The sequence below is a fragment of the Sinocyclocheilus anshuiensis genome, unplaced genomic scaffold (assembly GCF_001515605.1).
Source record: "Sinocyclocheilus anshuiensis isolate Anshui unplaced genomic scaffold, SAMN03320099.WGS_v1.1 scaffold183, whole genome shotgun sequence".
Classification (NCBI taxonomy): Eukaryota; Metazoa; Chordata; class Actinopteri; order Cypriniformes; family Cyprinidae; genus Sinocyclocheilus; species Sinocyclocheilus anshuiensis.
The window spans coordinates 1,000,338-1,023,702 of NW_015548309.1; the positions used below are offsets into that span (position 1 = coordinate 1,000,338).

The window sequence follows — 23,365 nt, forward strand, 5'->3', positions numbered from 1 at the left end:
TGATTACTTTATACAATGTATGTAGCATTTCTTATTTATTTGTTCTACTGTAGTTTTTTTTGTCCTATTGCTCGTAATAAGTTTATTATTCTTATTTAATCGCTGACTGTTTACTTGTCTTCAGTGAGCTTGAGTTTTGTTTTTTAAATTTAGGCTAGTATTAGTTTTTTTTGTGATATTTAAACTGGTGACAAGAATTAAATGTTTCTATGGTATCAAAAATGTTGAGATCATAAAGACCTTATTTAATACAAAAAATAACTATATTGTGATTAGGGCTGTCAAAAAAAAATTGAATTTCGAATATGCGTTTGGCATCACATGACCCCTTTAAAACATTTAATTTTATGCACACAACCTAAATCACATTACCTTGGGATCTGAAGCAATTCTTCATTATGATAATGGATAGATGTGTCAAAAATTCTAGACGCAGCTCATGCCAAAACTTATACGAAGATGGAAGCCAATGATGATCTCCAGACTATATTTCAGCTCTGTAACCAAATAAAGCAAGTGCACCATTACTGTCTAATGTCAATTGCTTTCATTATCTAGTATCGATTGTTCTAGTCTAGTTTCTTCTCAAAAAGGTGGCCTACTTAAAAGTGCTTTCTGGTAACAAAACAATCGTACATCACTTTCAGATAACCATGTTCATCTGAACACTTTATCAGTCTAGTAAATGACTTTATTGTTTTGACTGTAATCGGTGCAGGTGCATGAACTGATTTTTGTTTATATATACATTTACATACTGATCAATAAATATCATCCACTAAACTGTATCGTTTTAGTCTGAACATGTCGGAAACCTAATGCTTTCAGCTGAAAAAAAAAAATGTAAATATGACCACAATCAGATTGTTGTTGTAGATTAATATTAAGCCATGAAAAAGCTAACAAGCTAATGTAAATGAAAACAAGCTGTCTGAACGGCACGGAGGGAATTCGAGTATAAGAAACTACTAAACGTATTGAACTTACCTGTATATAACAAACAGAGGGATTTATTGATCACACGGGGGTGTTTTCCGATCAGAGTATTATCCGCATGACTTCAAACGATCAGTTTTGACGACTCGCTGCATGAAACCGGAAGTGACGTGCTCTTAAAAGGCCATGCGGTTCGTTTTATGTTTATCTTTCTTTTTGGCACAGACCTCAAATTGTCAACGTTTCCTTTATAATTACCATTGAATGTAAATAAAAAGTGACACAAAATGTGTTGTAGTTGTTCACATCAAAATCGAACCAAAAATAGTCAATAATACTCAATAAAAGGGGAAGTTTTCTTCATGGATTTTGATTATTAATATTGATATTCACAAGCTATTTTGTTTTATTGTCCTATACACCTCATCAGTGTTTGATAACTTTGTCTCAACCCAAAGTTAAAAAAGTAGTCTGCATAATTACAAACAATGTACATACATTGATTTATTATAGTTTGCTGCATAACTAAGGAAAAGGAGCAAACCACTAAAATTGGATAAATGTGTACCTAAACCAACCTATGTTTAACTGGTTTGTTTTGGAGAATTTAGTAAAGAGATGAAAGGCTGGCCATTTATAAATATAAAACATCAAATGGTTCATTCACATGTTTATCAAGATCTTTTTTTTTTTATTCTGAAATTGTACCCAGGCTTACATTAAGAATACACTGTGATTATGCATTTTTTTAAAGACAGTATTTCAAAACTAAAAAATGAAAAGTGTTGGCTGGGTCAAGGAGCTGTCAGTACGCATACACCTTCACTTTATGGACCTCTCGATCTTCACACTCTCGTTTTCTGTTGTAGTAGTAGAATGTGTTATCTCGACGCTGAAGCTTCTTCACAAACCCAGTGTCCGGCCAACGGTCAATCTGAAAGGACAGTACGACAATATTCAACAGGAAACAGGACTGTTACCTGTAAGCTACACTGCCGTTCAAAAGTTTGGGATCAGTAACAATTTTCAAGTTTCTTATGCTCATCAAGGCTGCATTTATTTCATCAAAAATACAGAAAAAAGTGAAATATTATTGCAATTTAAAATGACTGTTTTCTATATTAACATTCTTTAAAATATAATTTATTTCTGTGATGCAAAGCTGAATTTTCATCAGTCATTACTCCAGTCTTCAGTGTCACATGATCCTTCAGAAATCATTCTAATATGCTGATTTATTATCAATGATAGAATTGTTGTTTTTTTTTGTTGGAACCCGTGATATTTTTTCAAGATTCTTTGATGAATAAAAAGAACAGCATTTACTTAAAATAGACATTTAGATTATAGATTAGAAAAAATAGATTTGTTCTTTCTGTTTTTGAAAGAAATTAATACTTTTAATCAGCAAAGATGTGTTACATTGATAAAAAGTGACAATAAAGACTTATATTGTAAGAAAAGATTTATATTTTGAATAAAATACTGTTCTTTTTTAACTTTTTATTCATCAAAGAATCCCAAAAAAGGTATCACAGGTTCCAAAATAAAAAATATTAAGCAGCAAAAACTGTTTCCAACATTGATAACAAATCAGCATATTAGAGTGATTTCTGAAGGATCATGTGACACTGAAGACTGGAGTAATGATGCTGAAAACTCAGCTTTGCGTCACAGGAATAAATTGTATTTTAAAATATATTAAAATAGAAAAACATTATTTTAAATTGCAATATTATTTCACAATATTACTGTTTTTTTCTGTAATTTTGACCAAATAATTGCAGCTTTGGTGAGCAGAAGAGACTTCTTTAAAAAAAAAAAAACTGTAAAATCTTACTGATCCCAGACTTTTGAACAGCACTGTATATTAAAGTATTTATAAGACATTAGCTAACTGACAAAGCAGGAACACTTTCACTAATAAAAACAAATATTCCATAAAGCTTAGTAGATGAGCTTTTAATATATTAATAACATGAAATCCAAATATTCAATATATATACAGAGAGAAAATGTACTGTATATTAGAAAACATACACCATGCACACCATTTCTGAATTTGTATGTATAAGGATTGTTTAAGCATTATAAAGTGAAAAAAAAAAGTGAAGTGAGTGACGTGACATGTGGCCAGGTATGGTGACCCATACTTGGAATTAGTGCTCTGCATTTAACCCATCCAAAGTGCACACACACAGCAGTGAACACACACACCATGAACACACACCCGGAGCAGTGGGCAGCCATTTATGCTGCGGCGCCCGGGGAGCAGTTGGGGGTTCGGTGCCTTGCTCAAGGGCACCTCAGTCGTGGTATTGAAGGTGGGAGAGAGCACTGTACATTCACTCCCCCCACCTACAATCCCTGCCGGTACGAGACTCGAACCCGCAACCTTTGGGTTACGAGTCCGACTCTCTAACCATTAGGCCACGACTTCCCCTTGCCATTATATAATGTAATAGTGAATAATATTGTATTACTAAAACAAAAATGATCAAAAGTGGATACCTCGACTTGTTTGATTTGTCGGTACTCCAGCTCATCTCTGTATCCAGCTTGCTGAAATCTGTACAGGTCCTCAATCTCTCCTGTCCACTGCTTTGCTCGGCTCATGGATTTTGGTTTAGCGTTGTTATCCAGTAAAACGGCACAGGACATGATTTCTGTGTATGATAACAAATACACCACAGTATTCTCCTCTGGAATAAATACAGTTTCACTACAAATTCTGTTCTAGTACAAAGTCAAGTCAAATCAACTTATCACATAATGCAAAAATGTTACGCACGAAAAAAACATTGCTCACCTAATCCAGGATATTCTGGATTTACAAACTTTGACAGCTAAGCATCTAGTCTAATCACTCAGAACATGCCTCACACTCTGATATTAAATGACAATTTGTATATATGTATTATTAATAATATTTTTAATACAAACCTACATTGACGTGTGTGACACAAGGCTGAATTGTCAACGTGCTCCTTTAGCAAAACAATCCTGCGCATCATGTGTTTCCTAGCAACATAGCGCATAGCGTGAGGAAAACATGGCCAATCGAAAACCAACCCGGAATTCCAGTTTGGTTGGCCAATCAACGCTACACCCGGAAACCTGCCTAGAAGAAACGGACCGAACAGTTCCTCGATATGCATAATTATTCGCGAAACTTTGCTCGCATTTGTTTTGTCTCAGTGTACTATTTTAGAGTATACCGATTATTGTGCCTTTTTGCAATTTTATAATGATTGCTTTGGAGTCCAATAGATGTCGCTGTACGATTCAGGCTATCAAATTACAGATGTTTATTTCCGACTCACGTGATTTCATACCAAAGCGATGCCAGGAGGAGGAAAGACAGATGCAGGGGTGCTGCGGAAGAGCTCGGGCAGGGATGTGCTCAGCTCTCAGGGGGGTTTTGAGTGTTTCATCGGCTCAAACTCAGTGCAATCAGCATGAGCTCGTTTGCTGGCCGCATGAAGGAGTATCCCACCATCTCCTTGGACCGAGTTGACAGAGACAATTTGCACGCCAGAGCTTATTTCCTATCTCACTGCCATAAAGGTGCATATATATATCCTTTATTATTATTATTATTATTACTACTAGTATGGTTCAGTACTAAATAATAAATTTAATAAACTAAATTTAATAAAGCACTATTTTAGTTTTTGTTGAGTATCAATTTTAAAACTATCGGTTAATCACTCGGTATCGGCCAGTGTGGTCCAACCTAGCTATCGGTATCGGCAAAATCCACTATCGGTCGACCTCTACTTATATATATATATATATAATGCACACTGGATCGAATCCCGCTTAGGAACTTTCTGTATTGTTTGTTTTGTTTTATATATCTTTTGTGTTTATGTTCAATAGATCATATGAAAGGGTTGAAAGGACCTTTACTGAAGAGAAAACTGAAGTTCAGGTGAGTGATATTTGTACATATTCCAACCCATGTGACAAATGAAACATCCCTTTCTTAATTTGTTTATAAACGTTTAACTAAAAGTTGATGTAAACCATAAGCTTTGTTTCCAGTTTCATGTATTATTTATGAACTGCTTTATTTTTTAAATATTACTTTTGTCTCAGAATTAAATTTATTATGTTTATATACTATTATTTTTCATAAACGAGCTTATAAATGCATACTATTTGATGCCGTATTTTTTTCCATAAAATGTGTTTATGTACAAAATTGTATTCTACTTTTACTCTATTCTGTTTTGCATTTAGATTTATTTTGCTGTTATAGTTTAAACTTAAAATTAAGAATGTGTTTTAACAGATCTCAAATGAAGTAACCCTTTTTCATATATCATTAAAACATTTTTATGCTTAAATTCATTTGTAGCAAAAATTTCAGTTTTTAAAAATTGTAATTTATATACATAACATAAATTGCATATTTGACAAAACACTGTCTCCATTAGTTTAACAGTCAAGCTGTACTGCTCATTTGTCACAAAGAAGCTCCTTCTTAGTAACCCAAAATATGCATTCTGGGAAGATCACATTGTAAGTATTATTCTCAGCCCTACAATTTTTCCATAAATAATTATGTTAACCTCATATTAGAACCTTTGCATTAAATACTAGGTCCCACTGGAACTGGACAGTCCTACTCGCATATCTCTGATAGATGAAATCACTGGAGAGGTGGGATTTTAGCTCCTAGTTTATTCTTTTGAGCGTTTTTGGAGTTGATCTGAAGTCGTATACATTTTTGTCTTCAGTCAGAGGATGTTGTTGTTACTCTGCTTCCAGCGGACACTGTCCAGGATCAGTCATGTAAGCAACCTCTGCAAAATAAGAGCAGGAGCATGCATTAAGAACGTATACAGAGTCAATTTTGATTTAATATTGACTCTAAACAGGTTTCTGTTTGAGGGTGCTCAGGGTACAGTGCTGTACACAAGGGACTTCAGACTGGCTGTCGGAGACGCAGCTAGAATGGAGTACTTGCACTCTGGAGACAGGTATTCAGATATCAGATATTTAAATAAGTACAGCACATTTTGTATATAATAATAGCATTCATATGTTTGTGCTGCAGGGTAAAAGATATTCAGTGTGTATATCGACACCACATTCTTTGATCCCAAGTATCATCAGATCCCTAGCAGGGTAAGCATTTACTCACCTGCATTAAATCATACAGACTTGAGCTTGTCGGTTCTGTTCATAACGGTGTTCTTTTCTTCTGTTTTAGGAGGCTTGTGTGACAGGGATAAGTCAGCTGGTCCAGGACTGGATCTGTCAGAGTCCGTACCATGTTGTTTGGTTAAACTGTAAGGCAGCTTATGGTTACGAGTATTCACCAATCTGGGACAAGAGTTCAGCTCACAGGTCAGAGGTTGTTCCTCTAGTTTCTTTGTTGCTTGTTTTAAAACATTAACACTATTTCTCCATTATAGATACATGTGAACAGCTTGGATATGTTCAAAAAAATGCCTGAAATTCTGTCACATGACCACCGACCGTGCAACGCAGATCCACGCTTGTAGGCACCCCAAGGTACACTCAACCTTTGCATAATGACACCATCATATATGTCCCGGACGGTGGTCACAATGGTGGCTTTTTCACAGGACGAGGAGTTCTTCAGGGCAAACAGGTTACCGTGTGGCTCCATGACTCCGGATGGCATTCCTCTAAACATCATCAACATCAAACCCTCAACTATCTGGTTTGGAGAACGGACCAGAAAGACCTCTGTCATTGTCAAGTGAGTCACGATGCATCAATATTAAAATGTTATGGTCAATATTAAAATTCTATCAATATTTATGCATCTATTTATTGAAATAAGACACAAAAAAAATCACTCATTTTAATAAGTATTAAAAATGGAAACTCATTTTCAAACTTTTAAAGATTATATTTAACAGTAACCCAACTATTAGTGTTTTTAAAAGATCAACTTAAAAAGTTAGATGATAGCACAGGAAATGTAAATGTAAAAATAGAATAAATTTGCATGCAATTACCTATTTTATATATATATATATTATTAATAATAAATTATTCATCACGTCTTTCTTTTTAGGATGGGAAGTAGTTCCTACAGAGCATGCTTTTCTTTTCATTCCTCTTATTTGGAGGTGAGAGAAATCCCACCGAGAAGGATATTCTTCATATGACACACCATACACAATGTTAGCCTATCATAAGACCTAGTCTATTTCCTGTGACTAGGTTAAGGACTTTCTCTCCTACATCTGTCCTGTTAACATCTATCCTAATGTCATTCCGTTGGGCAAGACACTGGAGGACGTCGCAGAGCTGTAAGGACAAACCTTTTTTTTTTTTGTACCATGTTGTCATAAGACTTTAGTTGCTTACTATAAAATGATATTTTCAAATTCAGGTTAAAGCCCTTGTGTAGAAAACAGTCTGGAAGGGAGGAGATTGTCTACAAACCGCTTGGGGCCCTCAAAAGAACCAGAAAGAGGTGCACATCGGAAGGTATGAGTAGTTTTCATTATTAAAACTATTTATTAAATTGTTATTCTCTCTTATAAACCTATATACTTTTCTACTAAGGCTCAGACAGTGATAATGACCTGTTTGATGAGGTTTCCATGGCTCCAAGGCGGCGTAAAATGACAGTGACTGATCTGACCAAGGTTGCCATTAGTGAACAGCCTCATAGCCCTAAAAAAGATTCCCATGATACGGACCAAACATTTTCCCTTATAGAGCCCTGTCCCGCCACACACTCATCTAATTACATGGACTGCACAGAATCAAATGATGACGATGATGATGATGATGCCGAGCAACCTCCTATACCTCAACCATTCGGTGTCGCACCACCTTGCACAGAAATGCCATGATCAAAACTGACTCAGTCGGACTCATCCCAATCCAAAACAGCTCTGCCTTGTTGGGAAAGGTTCTTCAAGGTGGAACCAGTGTTGACCGATGAGAGCGAACTGGCTAACAGTCTGAACAGCCACAACACTCAAACGCTCTCCACCGAAAACACAGCATCCCAGTCACCCGAGCGGTTTCAGGATGAAGATGAGGATGACAGCAGCTCCGTTCACTTGACTTCCTCGCAGTCCACTCATATATCGGATGCAGGGACAGAGAGCCTCAGTCAAATAGACACTGTTCTCATCCAAGTGGATGAAAGTAAGACCATTACTAGTGAGCAGTGTAACCGAGGGACCAATGGTGAGGTGGTGAGCAGCCATAACGTCGAACCTAAGGAGGAAGAAGCCGTGGAGCCGAAATCAGACTCGCAGGTATCATCGGATTTTGAGCTTCCACCAACACCAGGTTCCAAAGTCCCACAACCAGAAGAGCTGAAAGAACTGTACAGGAAGTTGGCAGCAGGGGAGGAAGTCGTCATAAGACAGATTTTTTGATTTCTTGTTTGTTCACTTGAATATTAATTTTTGGCTTGTTGTATGACAGCTTACCTCATGAAGTTTTGTATCTTCATAAATGCTCAGTATTTTGAGTTAATAAATTAAAAGTTTTTATTGTTAACTAAAACTATGTAAAATAGTTTTCATTAATTGAAATAAAGTTGAAATAAAATAAAATTTAAATATTAGATGAAAAACTTAAAACTTCAAAAACATACACTTGATTAATTTAAATTGCTAAAGCAACATTTAAAATCTGTTCAAAAAGTTGAAGAACAAAAATTACAAAACCAAAATGGAAATATATATAAAAAAAACTTATAAATGACAAAAGCACAACAAATTCTAAAGTACTAAATTCTAATACAATTCTACGTTCACATTGTGTCGAATGTTGATATTCTCAGACTCAAAACTTGTCACTATGGCAACCCAACATCAAAACAGATCCATGCGCAGCTTTGTTGGTAAGAGCAAAATATTTTCCAATCTATATTCACCTCTACATGTTCATATATATATATATATATATATATATAAAAATGCGAGTGGATTTTAAAATTTGGAATCATGTAATTGCAAAAATCTGACGTGAATGTAGCAAGTATCTCTACTGAAAATAAACTCAGGGTTTATTGTGTTCTGTGATCTTTATTGAGTACTAGTTACAGATGACAAAACTTAAAAAATATGATCATTCCGCACCTGTTCGATGTGACTGCACCAGATTAGTATCTCTTCAGGCACCTGCACCTGCTTCTCTTCAGTCTCTACAACAAATTAAAGTCTTTCCTCAGTCTGAGAAGGTTGTTCATGCTTTAAATGATATCAGTGAATTCCACAGGCTTTGTTAATTCCTTCAATTATTGATTGAAGGAATCCCATTGATGTGATGCAGGTACATGAAGGCACATGGTAAGAACAACTACAGTAAACCTGGTCACAGACAACAGGCTTGAAAAATAGTAAACAATGACTTCTGGAGTACAAAATTAAAACTGGATATTAATTTAGAGCAATAGTTCACACAAAAATTACAATTTTATTTTTTACTCACCCTCATGATATTCCAAACCCATATAATTTTTTTTCCAAGCTCCAGACAAGACAAAGAACTACTTGGTTCCTTCTTTTGTCACTATGAATGGCAGTTGTATGGCAAAAGCTGTAATAATAATTGCACCAAATAAAAATAACGGGTTTGGAACAACATGAGGGCAAGTGAATAACTTTCTTTTCTGGGTGAGCTATTCCTTAAACTGAATAAGAACATTAACTTGTTTCCTTCAGCTAAGGTCTAGAGCACTGGAAAACCTCAAACAGCATGAGATGCAGGTGTTTAGGTTACTGTATGGAATTACGCTGATAGTGTGACTCAAGGTTAAGATGCCGCAGCAGTCGTTTCTATGGTAATAGCCTCGGATCTGCCGCTGCTCTGCTCTGTGCATGTAACGTGCAGTGAACCGTCCCTGAAAAGTAAACACACATAAGAAATGGTTCAAATAAGGATACGAGCTTTATGACGGAGTTGAGTATGACTGGGTGATATTACTGAATTTACTGTATATAGCACTGCGTCATTACACAAGCAACAAAATAACAGTTTTTAAAAGAAGTCTCTTATGCACACTAATTTCATTTGATTAAAAATACAATAAAAACAGTAATATTGTGAAACATTTTTATAATTGAAAATAATTGTTTTCGGTTCTTATATTTTAAAATGTAATTTATTCCTGTGATGCAAAGCTGAATTTCCAGCAGCCATTATTCAAGTCTTCAGTGTCACATGAAATCATTCTAATATGCTGATATGCTGCGCAAGAAACTTTTATCATCATCAATATTTTTGTGGAAACCCTAATCATTTTTTTTTTCAGGATTATTTAATTAATAGAAAGTTCAAAACAGCATTTATTGGAAATAGGAATCGTTTGTAACATTATGAATTGTTTTACTGTCACTTTTGATCAATTTAATGCATCCATTCCGAATAAAAGTGTTCATTTATTTCATTACCTCTTCATTGTCAGCACTGTGACAATGTCATGCAGCTCCTCTTTAGGTTCCAAGTCTCTAAGTACAATCTAGAAAAATAAGAGTCACATTTTAAGTTAATAACCTTTATGTAAAAAAAATCAGCCGAATTGTTTTTAAGCCCACTACATGCCAAATATCTCATTTAATTATAGGTTTGCACTGAAATGTCTGCTAAAAGGGGTGCCAACCTGTGCGATTGGTCGCCGTGCCTGGTACAGCTCCAGACTCACTGATGACAGACTGCCAGGACCCTGCAGCGTGTGCTGGCAGCGGGCAGGGAGAGGTGTGCCAGAAGGAAACAAAACTGTGAAAACCTCCGCTCCGGAGTCATCCACTTCCTGAAAGGCCAAGACACAGTCTACTGATCAATCATGTGCTAAAATGCTAAAACTAAACACTATTGATTGTTTGAAGCTCCCCACCTTAGCAGTGATGTCGCTGGCACAGCAGTCCACAGTGATGGAATCTTCTCCAAGTGCCAGGCTGTCTTTTCCGACCAGGATGCCCGCCTGCATGGCAGCGCCGACCGGAATCACCTCATCCGGTGGGATGGAGTTCAGCAGCTCCACGTCTGGGAACAAATCCCTGATCATCTGTTGCAACTTCGGGATACGAGCTGATCCTCCACATAAAACCACCTTAGACAAGAAAAGCCTATTTTAATCTCTATTTAAGGTTTTGGGATTCCATTCTCGCTACGATTAGATGTAAAACACTGATGTAATCCACTATTTAGCTAGTGAACTATGCATTATGTAATTTAAAGGTTCAGTACTAATCACAAAACTTTTTTTTTTTACATGAAATTTGAGATGCACATCTACAGCTCCCTCTAATGGTCACACATTTGTATTAAAAAGTTGTTTTACCTTGTTGATACCAGAGGTGGACAGGTTTACTTGCTCAAGAAGACCTTTAATTGGCTGAATGCTCTTATTAAAGAGGCTGGAGCATATTAGCTCGAAACGGGCTCTAGGACAGAAGCATATATTGCATACTGATAAGCAACAGGTATGCTTTTCGTTATAATACTAATTTTGAACATTATCTCACCTTGAGACATTGCACTCAAAATCCATGCCATCGTAGAGCGAGTCCACAAAGCAGTTTGCACTGCCCAGGGTGGAGAGAGTGTGCTTGGCCACATCAGCACTATTCATGAGCTTTAACATCGCCCTGGGGTTACCAGTCACATCCTGTTTAAAAGTCCTGGAGACACACACGAAAAACACACAATAAGACTAAAACAGTAATGACATCCATTTAGAGTGGACGGTATGAACAAAATCTTGGAGTCAGTAAGGTTATTATTTGTTTGAAAGAAGTGATACTAAAAATACATTTATAATGTTGCAAAAAAATAATTCTAATATGCTGATTTATTATCAGTGCTGGAAACCGTTGTGCTGCTTAATATTTTTTTGGAACCGGTGATACTTTTTTTCAGGATTCTTTGGTGAATAAAATGTTAAAAGGAAGAGCATTTATTTAAAATATTAATATTTTCTAACAATATACACTACCGTTCAAAAGTTTGGGGTCAGTACATTTTTATTCTTTCTTTTTTTGGAAGAAATTAAAACTTTTATTCAGCAAGGATGTGTTAAATTGATAAGAAGTGATAGAAAAGATTTATATTGTTAGAAAAGATTTATATTTTGAATAAATGCTGTTCTTTTTAACGTTTTATTAATTGAAGAATCCTGAAAAAAAAGTATCACAGGTTCCAAAAAATATATATATTTGGCAGCACAACTGTTGCCAACATTGATAATTCTAATAATAAATCAGCATATTAGAATGATTTCTGAAGGATCATGTGACACTGAAGACTGGAGTAATGATGCTGAAAATGTAGCTTCACCATCACAGGAATAAATTACATTTTAAAACGTATTTAAATAGATAACAGTTATTTTAAACTGTAATAATATTTCACAATATTAATTTTTTAAACTTTTTTATCAAATAAATCCAGCCTTGGTGAGCAAAACATATATATATATATATATATATTTACTGTCATTTACACAAGTTTATCATTGTATTACACAAGTATATTACATATAGTAATGCCTATTCTGATAATAAAGTATAATCAATAGCAAACTTTTACCTACTTTTTAAATTAAACTTTATAATTGAATGATGCGTCACCAAATACGTTTTTTATTAATACTGAATTAATAAAATTCAGTAAAGGAAAAGATAAAATTCATAAATAAATTAGATATTTTGCATCACTACAAAAAGCTGCTTTGCATTATATAACAAAAGACTTCAAATTCTGAAAGGTGTGAAGTTGCTTGGCAACGGCAAACAACCTACAGTTCAGTGTCACTTTCATAATAATAACAAAGTCAAAGTACACACTTAAAAGTTAAATGTGAGGTACAGGACATCTACTGACTTTTTGAACTCTGCAGCGAGGTGCTGTGCGAGCTCATGTGTGAAGCTCTCTCCCCCCGTCCTGTGATCCGTCTGTGTGGCGAGGACCCGGTACATTCCACTGTTCACCTCCAGGACGGTGACGCTGAGCGACGTGCCTCCGAGTTTGTACACTAGCACATGACTGTGGTCCAAAAGAAAATTGGGAATGAGACTTTTGAGCCGAAAGAAACCATTCATCTGAGATAATGCAAAAAAAGTCTTACCTTTTTCCCAACGGTGAGTCCTGCCCGATTCCATAAGCTAGAAGCGCAGCGGAGGGTTCGTGGATCAGCCTCAGCACATTGAACCCGGCACTTTCTGCAGCTTGCCTACAACACAGCACCGATTCTTATAAAACATCTCCCTAGACACAGCTTCTGGAGTTAGATAACGGTTACATCATTTGAATTAATTTGCATTCATCTCAAAGTATACAATGTTTTACGGACACATCAAGCACATACCTGAGCGCATTCTTCTGCATCTCTCCGAACTCAAAAGGCACTGTTATGACAGCGTCTTTCATGTCCGAACCCAAGGCTGACTGGGCCGTCTCTGCAGGGAACATTAAATAATCATCACTAGTTCATGTTAAACATACTATGACATGAAATTAAGGATTCAAACAATACCTTTCATTTTATGGAAGATCAATTTAGCTACATCTTCAGGCGACACATACTTGGTTGTCTCTCCCGTGTCGATTTCATATCTGAGCAGGTCACTCTTGTTGACAACCTAGAAATTATGAAAATACACACCTTTTAAAAAAGCAGGTGGTTCAGATTTTATGGTTACTGTTGTGTTTTTTTTGTGTCAGTATTTAAGAACAACAGCATGTACTTACAATGCATTTGCTTTCTTCTCTGTGTGCCTGAGCATCTGGGTCATCATAGCTGTCAAATACCAATCAAAGTCGAACAAATTTTATATTATGATTATTTTTTATATAAATGTATTATTATTAAGTTATTGCTAATTTGACTGTAAATATTCTTAATAACCTTATGCACAATATGCAGTGATTTATCTACAGAACAGTCTAAGCACACAACATGAAAACCTACCATCTACCCAGGATCTGCTTCACTTTGACAACTGTATTGGTGGCATTTCGTATTCTGCCCTGCTTAGCGGCGATTCCCACTATCTAGAACAATAATTAAATTAAATAAAACCATTAGACTATCATATGCCCTGACGTTCTTGCTTCATTTATTAACATTTAAATTAAACAAAAAAATAAAAAAATGAATCAAGACGTCTTACAACACTTTAATATTTAATATTAAATATATATTAGTAGGATAAAATGAATAAAAACTTGTCAGACTGGTCTGTTGGCAGAATTTAGAGGAGTTTTGGTTTAGGCATGACCTCATCCATCTAAATCCAATCCCCAGCATTATTATATTATGTTATATACTAAATTTGTCCCATAAGGCAAATTATGGGGCAATAGCATCCAAACAACATAGCAATGCATGTACACTGCTATTATGAAAAATTAAGCTCACTATGCAATACAGAGACAGTACAATATACGCAATAAAGACACAGTATACATACTATTCACAGATATGTTTTGTAGTTATGAATTTAAGCTTTTATTTTACGGTTGATTCTTAATCTTATAGATGTTAAAGGCTCTCTGTTTTTGGTGCTGATGAGAGAGCTGTATAATGATCCTTGCCTGCAGTCTGATTCTCTAGATGTCCACCATGGAAAATTACCTGTTCAGTGTCTCTGTATGCGACCACAGCTGGAGTGACTCTGTCCCCCGCATCATTTGCCACAACATCTGCTCGCCCATCCTATATGAAAACAATTAACTTCCACTTATTATAAGCAGGTATGGTTTGTCTGTCACACCATTAACTATTCAGCAACATAAACAAGGTCTATTAGATATTTTATTTAGTCGCCGACATGTTTGCGTTTATTAAACAAAGTAAAATGATTTACACTCATAAACAATTCACCTTGAATACGGCAACACAGGCACATGTGTATCCAAAGTGCACCCCGATGGCAGCCATGCTTCCGAAGGAGTCTTCCGGAAGCCGGTCCTCATATGCAAATGAGAAGAGATGCTGTCAAATGATGGGCGGCGTTATTAGCCAATCAGTGCGCCACTGAACTGACGTCGACTGGAACGTCAAGAGAGCAGCGCCTGATTTAGAAACAGCTGAAAGCGGCGCCGGTGGGTGTTGCGTACTGGGTATTGAAGTTCACTTAAAAGTGCGCACAAGCGCCTTTTAAGTGCACAGAAGTCATGTCTTTAACCAACTCATTTGCCACCCCGTTACTTTTGCTTATATGTGTTGTTTTATTCTCAGTTACTGATGCAGAAGAATGCGAAGGTGAGGTTGGTCAGCTTGGCTTGCATCGCGCATGAGCCACTGAGTTTAAAAATAGTCACCTATGCTAGGTTATTTTGCACAAGCGCATGAGCGTTTTCACATAGTGAATATGAGATATACACTGTATGAAATCAATATTTAAGAGGTGAGTCCTGGTTTTGGATTGCAAACAGAAAACCCTTATTATTGTAATACTAAATATGGCTTGTGTGTTGTAATACAATCAATTTACAACTAGATGCTTATGTTTTGCATTATCATTACTAACAGTTATTATACAGGGTTTCTGGTTTCATGAGACTTTTATTAATACTTTATTAAGTAATTTAAAGACATATTTAAGACTAAGTAAGAAAATGTAAGGAATAAATTGAATGGAACACAACAGGTCAATATCGTCTCTAAATGTAAATGTATTAGCAACGCTTCAAAGAAAAAAATAACATATTTCCATTACTTTTTATTTTAACATAAATAAATAGCTTGAATACACTGCAAAAAGATGATGTTCTTAAAGATTATTAGCAAAATTACATAAAATAAGACATCTTGTTTCATGAGAAATTATGGCATGCATGCACTACAATTTCCAGTACAAATATCTAAACATCCCTAAATCAATATACACTTGAGATGCAAATTGAACATATACTGTAAAGTCTTGTTTTCTGAGACACTGATCAAAATTAATAGAATTTTTTATTAAAATAAGAGCAAACATCTGCAAATAGGCTGAGAACAAATCTACCTAATTCAAAGGGAAAATAAGTTTTCATTCCCCACTGACAGATGCTTGTTCATATTTTAAACAAACTCATTCAATTTTGTTCATTTTCTCAGAAAAAAATACTTTACATATTCAGTTTGCAGTCTGTAATGTTGCTGTTTGAGCATAAAAAAGATCTGCAAAGTTACAAAGCTCAAAGTGCACTTTAAAAGGAGATATTTTATTGAACAGAAATCACTTTTCAAAAACTACAATGAACAACTCGTTTGGACTACAATGCATATTTTCCGGGATTTGTGATATCACAAATACCAACGCATGGGACGAGACCTGGTTGAGCTGCACTAGAGAAGGCAACGAGTGTTATCACTATGTCGGAGACACGCTAGCTTTCTCAAGGCAGACGAACTTAGAGTGGTTACAATCATCCGGGTTTAAATCGCGCTCAAATTAATTTGATTTTGGCAATATTTACACTGAAGCTCGCAGGCGGCTATGGTAAGGGGCGTGACATTTCCCGACCAGACGCCCGAGTGCTGCCAATCACAACACGCACTGGCCCAGCTAACCAATCACAGCACATTTTGTATTTCAGAAGGCGGGCCTTCATTTGATACAGGAACTATTCGAGTCGTTCATGCCAGACTGGGGAGAGAGGTGTTGTAATAATGTAAAATATGTGAAAAATAATGTGTTTTTCGAACAACCTAGTATGAGAGCCTGTTCTAGTACACCCCCAAAATAAAATCAAGACTCTGTAAAAGAGCATAATAGGACCCCTTTAAGACATTTTTAAGAGCCACAGAAACCCTGTTATATAACTAACATCATATGAATTCACCCTCCAGTTTAAACCTCTGTTTATTTTGTATGTATCTGTTTTGCAGTGTGTGTAGGGTTTTTGGGCCGGCTTTATAACTCACTGGTGATCAGGCACACAGAATTGTCCCCAGAGCTGGTGGAGGAGGGTCTAATCAGAGCCTGCGCTGAGACTACTGGGAAAGAGAATCGACTTGTAAGAACATAAAAACAAGCACAGTTGGGTTCTTATTCTTCATGGTTGCTGGCCCATCTTTGAAAATATATAGAGATGTTATGAAAAAATATACTGAATATATGAGGTTGTGTACTTGTAATTCTCTCCCCTTTCACCTCAGTGTTATTACCTGGGAGCTTCCAGTGATGCTGCAGCCAAAGTGACAGGTGAGGTGAGCCGCCCCCTCAGTGCACATGTTCCTGTCTGCAAAATCTGCCAGAGACTTCAGCGCAGGGACGGCCAGATCTGCGAGCTCAGATATGGTAGGGTGTATTCACATATAAGAGTCCTGACACTGCATTAGAGGCTTTTAAATATTTGGAAATATTTCTCTCAAAGGTTTTAAAATGGACATTCTTGTTCTTCTGAAACAGAGCATCCTGTTCTCGACTGGAGCAGGGACGCTTTGTCTAAAATGCGAGTGTTGGAGCTGAAGAGAGTCTTGGCCTTGGGGGGGAGGAGTGCAGAGCCTGTCTGGAGAAGAGTGAATTTATTGATCTCATCCAGGAGGTGGCCCCCAAACACAGCACAGCACAGCAAAGAACACACTCGGAAGAGTTCTGAGGGCCTCCTTGTGCAGCTCTGTGCTGGGGAGACAGAGCTCTGATGAGAGGGCCTCCTTGTGCAGCTTCATGCTGGGGACATACTGCAGTGATGGGAGGGGCTGCACGTGCAGCTGCGCTCAGGGACACTTTTGATATTGCTCTGAGACTCCTTACTTATAATGCTTTTCATAATATTAGTTACGATTAGCCATGTGCAATTTCCCCAGTGTCTCATTCTCCTGTACCACTGTAAGCATTTTCTCCCGCACACTCAGAATAAATCATTAAGCTTTATTAGTTCTAGTACACCCCCAAAATAAAATCAAGACTCTGTAAAAGAGCATAATAGGACCCCTTTAAGACATTTTTAAGAGCCACAGAAACCCTGTTATATAACTAACATCATATGAATTCACCCTCCAGTTTAAACCTCTGTTTATTTTGTATGTATCTGTTTTGCAGTGTGTGTAGGGTTTTTGGGCCGGCTTTATAACTCACTGGTGATCAGGCACACAGAATTGTCCCCAGAGCTGGTGGAGGAGGGTCTAATCAGAGCCTGCGCTGAGACTACTGGGAAAGAGAATCGACTTGTAAGAACATAAAAACAAGCACAGTTGGGTTCTTATTCTTCATGGTTGCTGGCCCATCTTTGAAAATATATAGAGATGTTATGAAAAAATATACTGAATATATGAGGTTGTGTACTTGTAATTCTCTCCCCTTTCACCTCAGTGTTATTACCTGGGAGCTTCCAGTGATGCTGCAGCCAAAGTGACAGGTGAGGTGAGCCGCCCCCTCAGTGCACATGTTCCTGTCTGCAAAATCTGCCAGAGACTTCAGCGCAGGGACGGCCAGATCTGCGAGCTCAGATATGGTAGGGTGTATTCACATATAAGAGTCCTGACACTGCATTAGAGGCTTTTAAATATTTGGAAATATTTCTCTCAAAGGTTTTAAAATGGACATTCTTGTTCTTCTGAAACAGAGCATCCTGTTCTCGACTGGAGCAGGGACGCTTTGTCTAAAATGCGAGTGTTGGAGCTGAAGAGAGTCTTGGCCTTGGGGGGGAGGAGTGCAGAGCCTGTCTGGAGAAGAGTGAATTTATTGATCTCATCCAGGAGGTGGCCCCCAAACACAGCACAGCACAGCAAAGAACACACTCGGAAGAGTTCTGAGGGCCTCCTTGTGCAGCTCTGTGCTGGGGAGACAGAGCTCTGATGAGAGGGCCTCCTTGTGCAGCTTCATGCTGGGGACATACTGCAGTGATGGGAGGGGCTGCACGTGCAGCTGCGCTCAGGGACACTTTTGATATTGCTCTGAGACTCCTTACTTATAATGCTTTTCATAATATTAGTTACGATTAGCCATGTGCAATTTCCCCAGTGTCTCATTCTCCTGTACCACTGTAAGCATTTTCTCCCGCACACTCAGAATAAATCATTAAGCTTTATTAGTTTCAGTGATTAAGAGGTTCCTTGCAGAGATGCTGGCTGTTTTTTGTCCAGTCGTTTCATTTGGAAGGGACTAGAGCTTGTGTCGAGCTCTAAGACCACTTATCTCCTAATTCGTACTCCCCTTTAAGAGCCTTCTGTGTTTGCAGCTGTGGGTGAATTGCATGAAACCCAATAATTTCTCCAGATAATATTTTCATCGAAAATCAAAAGAAAGGAATAAAAAAAAAGATATACTTTGCATAAATAACAAAAAGTGAGGTCTGTTAGGACCATTAATTTATTTGTGCACTGTCATGACATTATGCACATTGCCCTTTTAATTCTCATTAGCATAGTGCAATCTAATGGAAAAAAAATCTAATTACTGAAATGCAAAAAAATATATATCTAAATCGTATAGGATTTATACATCATGGTAGCATTTGTTGTACTTCCTTTAATTTATGCTGATTAATACTGAATTAAATCAGGAAAAAATTATATCACAGTGAGAAACTACAGTAAAAACTTCATATTCATTAAATTTCATATACATGTCAAGTAACTTCTATTTTAAAATCATCATCTTTAATCACTTTTTAACTTTTTGCAGCTCTTAAATATTCTTCCGGAATGACAAAATTAATTAAATACAAATATTCCATGTAATCTCTTATTATGAGGATATAGAAATATCTGAATTTAGTCAGAGGATGTGCTTAATTGCCATGAAAATAATGCAAAAAAAAAAAAATTCTTAAAAAGTATACTTAATTTCTTTATGCAAAATATTTATTTTTGCATATAAAAAAATTCTTTATGCAAAATAATTTATTTTGTTTTTGAGGACACCGGACCTTTTGTGCATGTCAATTTCTACATCCAACTCAGTCTCAGTCTGTATCAAATCTGCGTGCATATTTCATAATTATATGTCACTACCCTGACCTCTCGTAAGGATCGTATTGTTGTGATGGTCTTGGACGTGGTGACTGTCGTGGACGCCCACGCAACCGTGCTGATGTTTACATCTGGCATGTTGCCATGGCGATCACGGAACCTTTCATCCGCTGCTTCTGATGCTACAGGATTTTGCTGACAAACTTTTTATGTCATAAAACAGAACCAATCAGCCACGAGACCATCGCGGGGCTCTTTCTCTCTCTTCTCCTCTCCTCTCTCTCCCCACCCCCCAGGCTTTCTCATTCACAATCCCCTTTTTTACCATCCAGTTCTGCTGTTCTCCTGTAATAGCTGTTGAGAGAGAGTGAGAAGAGAGAGAGACTGTGAGTGAGATTCAGGCCTTGCCCACGCAAAGAAGTGGGAGACTGAACCTCTCTATACTCTCTCTCTCGCGCGCGCGCGCACACACACACACACACACACACAGTCAGTGTATCATGCTTGCACTGTGTGGGCTGAGCTGAGCATTCCTGTCATACAGTAACAGTCTCTCTGCCTCCGCACTCTCTCTCTCTCTTTCCCTCTCTCTCCCTCTATTTCTCTTTCCCTTTCCCTCTATCTCTCCTTTTCTCCCTCTCTTCTCTTTCTCACACACATACGTTCCAAACACACACATTAACACACTTATACACTTTCACAGAGCAGAGACGGACCCTCGTAGAGGAAGTCGAGATGGTGTGGAATGTGTGCCCTGGTTTTATTAGGTAAGTTTTAATGATTTCCAACATATCCTTGGGTGAATTGTGTGCGTGTTAGGATGTTTAAATTACTTTGTTGGAAGATGAGAGTAATTTGTGTCTTTTCAGGCTCTCTGTGTGTCATGTTTAGTCAGCGCACCTCTGCAGATGCGGATATTTTCATTGGGCATCACTACAGGGATTACAGAACACTTTTTCCTAACAGGCAAAATGTGTGTGTGTGTTTGTGTGTTTGCATGCTGATGTGTGAATGAGGGTTACGTTCACTCTATATAAGTCTTCCTCAGGCAAAGCCAAATCTCTGATTTGCATAGAGTTGAATTTTGCAGAACAAACGAACGTCACCCCAGCCTTCTTACCTTCTTTACCTGTCGCTCTCTTACGTCCTAATTTCTGTCGTGACTGAGGCCAATCTATTCAGCCCTAACGCCCACACATTAAGCCATCACATTCTATGTTTCTTTTTCTTCATTTACTCTCTCTGCTTCTCAATCTCCCCTCTCTTTAAACATCTTTGTGGTGCTTGGTGCACGAGCGCGCCTTGAGTCTTTTGCACACCCGTCAGGAGGATGCTCGCTCCAGATTTATGCTTTGGCCCTTTAAAAGCAGGCAAAGTTTCCTGGTGAACCATTTTTCTGGTTGCCATAGTGATGAGCGAGGACTTGGAGAGGTGCAGTGGTACTAGGATGCAGTGACAGCTCTTAGCATGTGAATTCTCACACTGAGATATGGAGATGCACTGAGGCTCTGAACAGAGACGGCGATGAGGTGAGACGCCCACGCACACACACATCATTATTGCTCACAGCACTCTTTGGCTGATCATACTGTCCCTGGATCTGTATACCGAGGTGACAAGAGCCCCAAAGCGGGAGGAAACCATGTGGGGTTGAGTGAGGGAGAAAGAGGATTTGTGAGTGTTTGCGTGTGCAATGATGAATGTTGGAGAAACTGAGTGTGTAGTTACTCTAGGCAGAAGTTTTGCATTTAAGAGAATTTGAAATAGGGGATTGCTACTTTGAAACTTGACTTTAGGAGAATATAAGCCAAACTAAATGGACTTGCATTATTTTAAATGTGTTATTTAATATGCATTTAAAACTTTGAAACATTGCTTGAAATTGCATTCATTGCTCTAACCCCTCAGAAGGTCAGAAATATCTTAACTGAAGTCCTGGTGTAAAAGAAATGTAGGAAATAGGTTGTTGGCATGACATTTCAAGCATTTTGCTTCAATATGGTAGCTATACTTCAAATTTTGTATTCTTGCATAATTATTATGCATGACATTTCTGACATACCTTCAGTTTTTATAATTGAGATTGCATAGAATATTTATGCTTTTAGGATCTAAAAGTATATTTAAAATTTAAAAGTATATTCAAAAATAATTTGTCAAAGTACAAGACCGTTTAAATGAGCTGCAAAGGATTATTAAAAAATATTTAAAAAAACAATATGACGTCCACAAATATCCACAGATTTTGAAAAACTGTAATTAAATATGCAATTTAAACCAATAATTTTATAATAATCTGTCAAATAAGTAAATTACAGATTTACAGATGGTCACGTGTTCCTACACTGAAGCTCAAGATGCTCTGTGGATCATCTCAAATCATGCTGGAGAATATGATCATAAAGTTTGACACAAACAAAAGAACGACAAACTAAATACTAACACATTCTGAAATTCTCGCTAAAATAGTAATATTGATAATGTGTAATGGACAAAAACATTTTTAACTTTTAAATAAATAAAAATGCTGAATTTGTGCTGAATGCTGAAAAAAAAAAAAACTAATTTACATTATATTTGTCACACTACCCCAAATCCAAATGAATGCATTTCCTATATTTAAGAAGGAGATCTCAAAGATTTTAAGAACGGCTGCAGTCTTATAACTTCAGTCAAGTTCTTACCCACAGATCCAGACGTCAAGGTGTGGCTTATGTAACAGAAGCAGCACGCTCATGTGATTTCTCCTTGATCTGATGAAATCAAAAGGAAATGAAATCTATCAGGACTTTCTGCTGCTGTCATCTATCACAGCGCCTCATATGTGATTTCAAATATTGATATACTCAGCATTAAAGAACTATACTACAATATTAGTGCTATATCATACATTCTTGTAATTGCGTTAGAGGCCCTTCTAATATGCGGTGGAAATAGAAACGTTACTGTTCTGTAACTGCATGTGTGTGATATTTGTAGGAAGGAGTGTGGGTGTCAGTAGCTTTTATTCCTGTTCCACATTCATGTGTGTGAGATGAGTTTTTGTATCGCCTGAGGAAAGAGTGGAGTTATCAGAGGCATGCAGCCTTTCCTATACTTCCTGCAAAAACATCCCAAGGAGCCTCGGCCCAATCCAGCCAGGAAGAAGGGCAGGAAGTTGGGCTGAGGTCACGGGAAGTAAATTACAAAGCCAAAAGGGCATAGTATGAAAACAGGTCTAGTGGAAGTTTCTGGAGACCGTAACGGTGCTAGATTAAAGAAATGATAGTGGTGCTACGGATTTGTGTGTGTGCGTAAGTAGGAATATGTGGGAGTTGATTCTTTATTTAAAATTGATGGGATTATGAAGGCTTTTTTATTCCTTCATTCAGGCTGGCATCATATTTGTTGTGACCGCAACATGCTTTGATAAATGCATTATCCAACACCATGCATAAATAAAATCTCTTATTTATTTAATCAAAGCACATATAATCTCTTGTTGCTACATCTTATCCATTTTAAATTTACAGGGGCATTTGAACAGGCTGTATCGAGTGACATTAGGAATGACAGAGATGTTGATTA

General features: G+C 37.1%; 4 protein-coding genes, 1 long non-coding RNA gene and 2 pseudogenes across 10 annotated transcripts in view; 4 read left to right on the forward strand and 3 right to left on the reverse strand.

Moving 5' to 3' along the window:
* The window catches only part of LOC107656248 (uncharacterized), a 2,281-nt gene extending 1,198 nt beyond the window's left edge, over window positions 1-1,083 (reverse strand). The window contains exons 1-2 of the long non-coding RNA XR_001630540.1: window positions 988-1,083; window positions 373-497 (exon numbers count right to left, since the gene is read on the reverse strand). This is a non-coding gene — a long non-coding RNA (uncharacterized LOC107656248). The remainder of the gene's footprint in view (window positions 1-372; window positions 498-987) is intronic.
* A 566-nt stretch (window positions 1,084-1,649) lies between these two features.
* LOC107656249 (meiosis expressed gene 1 protein homolog) lies at window positions 1,650-3,965 on the reverse strand. 2 transcript variants are annotated; one of them, XM_016444007.1, is made up of 3 exons: window positions 3,884-3,965; window positions 3,448-3,602; window positions 1,650-1,870 (listed from the first exon to the last, which is right to left on the reverse strand). In XM_016444007.1, the coding sequence occupies exons 2-3, from the start codon at window positions 3,595-3,597 to the stop codon at window positions 1,742-1,744; spliced, it is 279 nt and encodes a 92-aa protein (XP_016299493.1). In that variant the 5' UTR covers window positions 3,598-3,602; window positions 3,884-3,965; the 3' UTR covers window positions 1,650-1,741. The 2 variants fall into 2 exon arrangements, with proteins under 2 accessions (XP_016299493.1, XP_016299494.1); XM_016444008.1 differs by having other exon boundaries at window positions 3,880-3,965.
* A 332-nt stretch (window positions 3,966-4,297) lies between these two features.
* Window positions 4,298-8,434, forward strand: LOC107656250 (protein artemis-like; annotated as a pseudogene).
* Window positions 8,435-8,715: 281 nt separating this feature from the next.
* On the reverse strand, window positions 8,716-14,867 carry LOC107656298 (heat shock 70 kDa protein 14-like). Of its 2 annotated transcripts, XM_016444067.1 has the most exons (15): window positions 14,777-14,867; window positions 14,528-14,608; window positions 13,862-13,944; window positions 13,642-13,690; window positions 13,427-13,532; window positions 13,259-13,349; window positions 13,019-13,123; window positions 12,775-12,936; window positions 11,418-11,573; window positions 11,234-11,336; window positions 10,787-11,002; window positions 10,553-10,702; window positions 10,344-10,411; window positions 9,686-9,793; window positions 8,716-9,094 (listed from the first exon to the last, which is right to left on the reverse strand). In XM_016444067.1, the coding sequence occupies exons 1-14, from the start codon at window positions 14,831-14,833 to the stop codon at window positions 9,706-9,708; spliced, it is 1,515 nt and encodes a 504-aa protein (XP_016299553.1). In that variant the 5' UTR covers window positions 14,834-14,867; the 3' UTR covers window positions 8,716-9,094; window positions 9,686-9,705. The 2 variants fall into 2 exon arrangements, with proteins under 2 accessions (XP_016299553.1, XP_016299552.1); XM_016444066.1 differs by having other exon boundaries at window positions 8,717-9,793.
* Window positions 14,868-15,004: 137 nt separating this feature from the next.
* Window positions 15,005-17,728, forward strand: LOC107656251 (cerebral dopamine neurotrophic factor-like; annotated as a pseudogene).
* Window positions 17,676-18,892, forward strand: LOC107656217 (cerebral dopamine neurotrophic factor-like). The gene is given in 5 exon segments (XM_016443982.1): window positions 17,676-17,706; window positions 17,928-18,055; window positions 18,198-18,339; window positions 18,451-18,522; window positions 18,525-18,892. Coding segments are annotated over 5 exon segments (489 nt in total). The 3' UTR covers window positions 18,641-18,892.
* Window positions 18,893-20,449: 1,557 nt separating this feature from the next.
* Window positions 20,450-23,365, forward strand: part of LOC107656300 (SH3 and multiple ankyrin repeat domains protein 3-like) — a 34,521-nt gene continuing 31,605 nt past the window's right edge. For 3 of the 4 annotated variants that reach the window (XM_016444069.1, XM_016444070.1, XM_016444071.1), the window contains exon 1: window positions 20,450-20,565. The gene's annotated coding sequence lies outside the window, so the exon portion shown is untranslated. Of the gene's footprint in view, window positions 20,566-21,154; window positions 21,328-23,365 lie in introns of those variants that run through there. The other variant, XM_016444068.1, reaches the window with a different exon arrangement.

Excerpts from the sequence above, each read along its gene's own strand:
- LOC107656249 (XM_016444007.1), bottom strand. The coding sequence starts at position 3,597 with ATGTCCTGTGCCGTTTTACTGGATAACAACGCTAAACCAAAATCCATG. Across the intron at positions 1,871-3,447 it reads GACAAATCAAACAAGTCGAG|ATTGACCGTTGGCCGGACAC; the intron begins GTATCCACTTTT and ends CTGTCCTTTCAG.
- LOC107656298 (XM_016444067.1), bottom strand. The coding sequence starts at position 14,833 with ATGGCTGCCATCGGGGTGCACTTTGGATACACATGTGCCTGTGTTGCC. Across the intron at positions 13,124-13,258 it reads ATGCAGAAGAATGCGCTCAG|GCAAGCTGCAGAAAGTGCCG; the intron begins GTATGTGCTTGA and ends GCTGTGTTGTAG. Across the intron at positions 10,703-10,786 it reads CCAGCGACATCACTGCTAAG|GAAGTGGATGACTCCGGAGC; the intron begins GTGGGGAGCTTC and ends TTGGCCTTTCAG.